This window comes from Plodia interpunctella, chromosome Z, assembly GCF_027563975.2.
Source record: "Plodia interpunctella isolate USDA-ARS_2022_Savannah chromosome Z, ilPloInte3.2, whole genome shotgun sequence".
Classification (NCBI taxonomy): domain Eukaryota; kingdom Metazoa; phylum Arthropoda; class Insecta; order Lepidoptera; family Pyralidae; genus Plodia; species Plodia interpunctella.
Window position 1 is genome coordinate 7,951,004 of NC_071324.2, and position 5,439 is coordinate 7,956,442.

A 5,439-nucleotide genomic window follows, 5' to 3' on the forward strand; every position below is an offset into this window, starting at 1 on the left:
TTAGTATATAAAACATATTTATTTCAACAGCTATTTAACTTACTAACAAATATAAAATTATTAACAAACACCCCAACAAATCGGGACAAAAATAATAACAACAGTCTTATTCACATATACACAGCGTTGGTAGGTAGTAACTTTTCTGGCAAAAACAACTTAGCTATAAGTACCATATTATTTACAATAAAATACGTCAAGTTCTCAAATATTACACAAAATGAATTCCCATAAACTTTATCTTAAAAGATAAGATTTAATTAATGAGAATATACCGTACGTTCTATTGAAAAACTTTCAAATTACATGGGTATCTATCAATTATTGATTTTTAATATAACCCTGTACAGGAAACATAAAATTGATGATCGACCTGATATTTATGGGCATCGTTTGGAGTCGCAGTACTTGTAATAATTCATGTGGTAATGCATTACTATCAGGAATTATGATCGTTTCTTGTTTTTCAAGATTTGTGTTTGATAAGTTTGGGTTTTATAGGAATAGATTACCCCAAGATCTTGATACGAGGGAATTAATTGTGGTATGTTCTGGTGCGAGTGGTAGGAGTGGATTCTTGGTAACACCAATTAGTGCATGATGAATGTCTTGGTGGTGTCAGTATCCATGGCCATCGGACTCGCCGCCGTAGCCGCCGTGGTCTTCGAAGTTCACGACAGAGTCTCCGTACCCACCGTCGTGCCCCTCGTCAGCGGCGCCCCATCCATGACCTGTACCCAATTTTAATAAGAAATATTGCGTGCGAGGAGAGTATTATATAAATGTAATGGTCTCTTTTTCTTCTAAGCGATTTCACTAAAGACAAAAATATTATTTTTTAGATATTTATAAAACATTAAAATTTTCTTTTTGAAATTAATATTTATTATGTATATTTATTATATATATTTATTATATTTATGTAACAGTTTAGCTTTAATAGGTATGAGATAAGATTACGAAAATAAGGTCAAATCATTTTATCCGAAAGATTATAGACACTTTTGCACAGCCACTTTTGCACATCAAATTTTAAATCTAAGCAGTATTTCAAAAATAATAATAGTATTTCGGATGACTATTCCAGAAAAAACTTTCCAACCCAAAAATATTGGTTCTGATCATGTCCTAATTTTACGACTATATGGAAAAAGTAAGTAATTTTCTATCTTGTATCAAGCGTAGTGAGTTCAAACGGCTAATATTATGGAGAAAGTATTGTTTTTGTCTCTGTTTACCGAGTACTTAACTTTCACAATTCCGACCCTTAACCACTAAATCTACAGTATAAAGTTAGTATAGTTATTACCAGGTAACATAACTTACATTCTTAAAAAATCAAATTTCATTAGTTAAATACCTACTTGAAGTTATTCTTAAAAAAAGTTAAAATATATCATAGAATAAAAAGGTAAAAACGTATAGTGAGGTTGGGACGCGATGTTGCCAGTGCGTAATAGTATGGCTATCCAACATTTAGTTGAAAAATGAACAGAGCCACTATTCACTTTCAAATTAACAGAAATATGAAAATGATATAGAAATGGCATCTGCAGATTTTTCAGTACCGGGAAGACAAACATGTTTAAGTGCGCAAACTTCTTAAATATACTTATTTTAGTTTCTTATAGTTTTTATAGTGCAATCGAATATTTCATAAACGTGTAGCGACAAATTCAGGAAATTATAAGTACATCTACAGTTATTGAATACTAGCGGCCCGTCCCGGCTTTGCTCGGATAAAATCATAACAAATTATACACGTTCCTTACGACTGAAAACCGCATGTCTTCCTTGACAGACAGACGGGGCAGAGGACTTTAGTTTATACTATCTAAAGATATAAAAAGAATTCGTAGTAGATGTAACTAACAGGATTTGAACCAGTCTGTCGTCGATGAGATGTCGTTCTGTACCTATAAACGGGCAAAATTGTTTGTTTTTTTCTCTCTCCCGTATAAAAATCTCATGTAAAAATCTTTACAAAATAATTGAAGTCCAGGACTCGTGCAAATACTTAGTGTAATTTATCATGTTTCTTTATTCATGACAAATTGCACCAAGTATTTTAAAAATCTAGGTTTATGGGCAGGAATTACAATATGTCGATGATCTCGATATATCTACCAAGTTCAGTTAAAAGCAACCTTCGCCTCGACAAGAAAACGTCTGGAAGATCTACTGGTAGGTATGTAAAAGCGCTAACGAAGGGAAGACTTCCAATTTGTCCCAAGCGCAGCATTTTACATATCTAGAAAGATATGTAAAATTATTGAAAAAAGAACACGAAATATACATACCTATCTATTAAGGAAAGACCTTCTGGTCGGCTCTGGTATGATAAGATTCTACATTTCTTTTGGCATTTCTTATGAGCAGTGTTCTTTACAAAAATATATTAGCTAGTATTGGGTTTATCGAATTTTATTGCTAAATTTCCGGTAACACAACCGAATATTCTCATCTCCGCATTTTCCGACTGCTTTTGAGCTCGGAGCTGTGATATTGCGAAGCTCGGGGTTATTAAATTTTGAAGATTCGACTCTAATTTTACACCTACCTACCAGACACCAATCCTTAGAAACGTTGCCTTTCGGCTGCCTAGGCTTGGTGTCCCTTAGTCGCAGATATGGAGTCGACCTATTCTAGGGCGGAACTTCACAACACCAACAGGCAATATGACATGCGGTCGACTGTTCTTTAAAAAATAAAACAAATTTAATTTCAATGCACATACCATGCGGTGCAGCCTTGGGTTCCCCGTAGGTGTATCCTAGCACCTCGTAGTGATCGTCGCCGCCTCCACCGCCGCTCTTGTGGTGGATGTGCTTGACGATGGTGTGCTTATGGTGGTGGTGCTTCACGTACAGTGGCACGTGAATGATCACCTTCTTGTGACCCCCGCCGTGGCCCCCCGCGGAGATGAGCGACGACAGCTCGGCTACGCAAACCAGCGCCAACTGAAAATTGTTACGACACGTGTGTAAGTTACTTAAACATTTTCGCATTAATTAAGAAACTATCCAAGTTAATCGGTGATATCAAAGTTTTTTCAAAAAGCCAGGTAGACTGTCTGTTCCTCTTGTGTTAGAATGCTGGGAGAATGCAAACAAACCATGCTCCTTGTGAAAATAAAACCACGATCCTCTTATTTTTTTTTAATGTAGTCTGCCTGAAGATAACCTCTTTGGGGGAAGCTGTTGCTGTTGCTGCCTATAGCACTTGTAGAATGGATACATAAAGGTATGATATTATGAAGCATTTTTGATGAAACTGAAACCGTATTTCATTTCGAAAATAATAATTAACGCACAGCTTAATTATGATCGTATTTCTATTATTATGAAATAGGCAGACGTATTAGTCACTTTTTCTTGCTACATATTGAATTTCGCGTTAATACCTACTAGTACTTACTACAACTAGAGTCTGACATTTTATATGCACTTAAATATGATAACAAAGAAAGAGTTTTAAAGTCAGGTATCATATTAACTCTTCACTATCGTAATATGCAACACAAAAACAAAATCGCAATGCACATTATTGACTAATCTATAATTTGATATCTTCGCTGCTGCAGTTTTTGCCTTGCCATCTCCATCATTACGTTATAATCATAACTTAAGTTTTACACGAAAAGATCTCCAGAGAAATTGAGAATCTATTGTGAAGAAAATCTAAAAATTATGATTTATAATTTTCTTACAATTTGTCGTCAACTTTATGAAGGAAAGTAGTGACTATTTTTGGTGTTGCAATATAATGATTCACTTTCAAATTTACAGCAGCGCCGTTCACTCTAGCCTTTTTTGTTTTTTGTTTTATAGGCAAATGTAAGTCCGGATTCGTTTATTAGACGAACGCAAGGTAGCATTATAAGCATAATTTAATATTATACTTAAGTATATATCATACTTATGTACAAAAGGTATGAAACTTAAGCATGGTGCGGAATTTCAATACTACCGTACCGGAAAAGTGTTGCAAGCGGTGAGATCGGTGGATTAGGTTGCGCTTTTATTTCTTTTTTTCAATATTTTTTGTTTACTGAAATTATTTCAACACCCTCTTATTGCGTATTGAAGGTCAATACTTAAGTGAGATATCGAAAATATTTTTTCAAATCGAAGATCTAAATTTAAAAATAATCATAATATTTCGTATTTCCGTTTGTATATAGGTAGACTTCGCTGAGAAGTAATAAATAAGAACGTGTAAAATGTATTTGGATTTTAACGTATTTTGACTAAATATATTTAGTAAATGCGATATTAATTATGATATGTAATTAATTAAAGAATTAGGATTAACTAACTCACCAAAATTCGTGCGGACATTGTGTGGGATGAGAGGAAACCGGGCGCGCGCGGGAGCTGGCAGCGGGTGTGTGATAAAGAAATTTTAACAATACTTCCTTTTATATCGCAACGTGGTCGCGTTTCGCGACACTGCCTCTTAGTGGCTTCGATCTAATAAGATAGCCTCTCCTACCGTACCAATAACGACCATATCGCTCCAACAGAAAGATCAATATTGCGATCTCATCTATCGCTGTCTTAAGCTTGCAAAAATTCAAGGGAATTTAAGCTCGAATCAGTGGGACCAAAGCATCATTTTGCAGTAGCCCGTCTAAGTATAAACACATTAAAAATAGCGCCGTGATAGTGAAAACATGGTCTACAATATAGTCATAAAGTGGAAATTTGATCGAAGAAAACATTCTCATTGATGTTTAGTTGACAATGGAGATGAGTGATTACTGGAGCTGCATCTCATCTGAATGAATGGCATTCTAGAGTACTCCATATTGAAATTATACAATATTTAATGATCTTTTTTTCATTGTTATACTGAAATAAACTATTTTTATGAATTTGCTCCTATCAACAAAACCACACATTTACATTGTTATGTATAATGTACAGCATATGTACGTAACAGTATGTCAAATTACCCTGCATGAACCTCTCATGGTAATAATGGTAACATTGGTGAAATTTTGTGTAGATTGATGTGCTCTGACTTGACATGTGTAGATTGTACGTTCATATGTGAGACTAGCAAATAACTGGAGATATTTTGGTTATTCTTCCCGAGAGCCTCAGGAGACTGCTGTATCAATATCGGGATTGGTGATTACAGACCTAAGCTAGTGCAGTATGTCGAGTTACACTCTCACTTACACAGAGAGAGGAAGATGCGATTTAAACTGATATAACACCACTATTAAGTTACAGCGTACGACCGTTTTCCGTCACGCTGAGAATTGTGTTGTAAGTTTTGTAACATCTCTGCAGACATTCATTGTTATTCGAACATAGAAATGACTCACCTAGGTTGCACGCGAATTTTCCTAGAGTAAAACCATTACAATAGACTATTTTAATGCGTTTCAATTCAACCTGCTTCTTTGGATGCTACGAAGTGAGTACTTGG

At 35.0% G+C, this 5,439-nt stretch overlaps 1 protein-coding gene across 1 annotated transcript; it reads right to left on the bottom strand.

Moving 5' to 3' along the window:
* On the bottom strand, positions 1–4,424 carry LOC128683268 (uncharacterized protein). Its single transcript, XM_053768706.1, has 3 exons — positions 4,323–4,424; positions 2,738–2,960; positions 1–731 (listed from the first exon to the last, which is right to left on the bottom strand). The coding sequence occupies exons 1-3, from the start codon at positions 4,338–4,340 to the stop codon at positions 619–621; spliced, it is 354 nt and encodes a 117-aa protein (XP_053624681.1). The 5' UTR covers positions 4,341–4,424; the 3' UTR covers positions 1–618.
* Between the last annotated feature and the right edge of the window lie 1,015 nt (positions 4,425–5,439).

Excerpts from the sequence above, each read along its gene's own strand:
- LOC128683268 (XM_053768706.1), bottom strand. Across the intron at positions 732-2,737 it reads ACCCAAGGCTGCACCGCATG|GTCATGGATGGGGCGCCGCT; the intron begins GTATGTGCATTG and ends AATTGGGTACAG.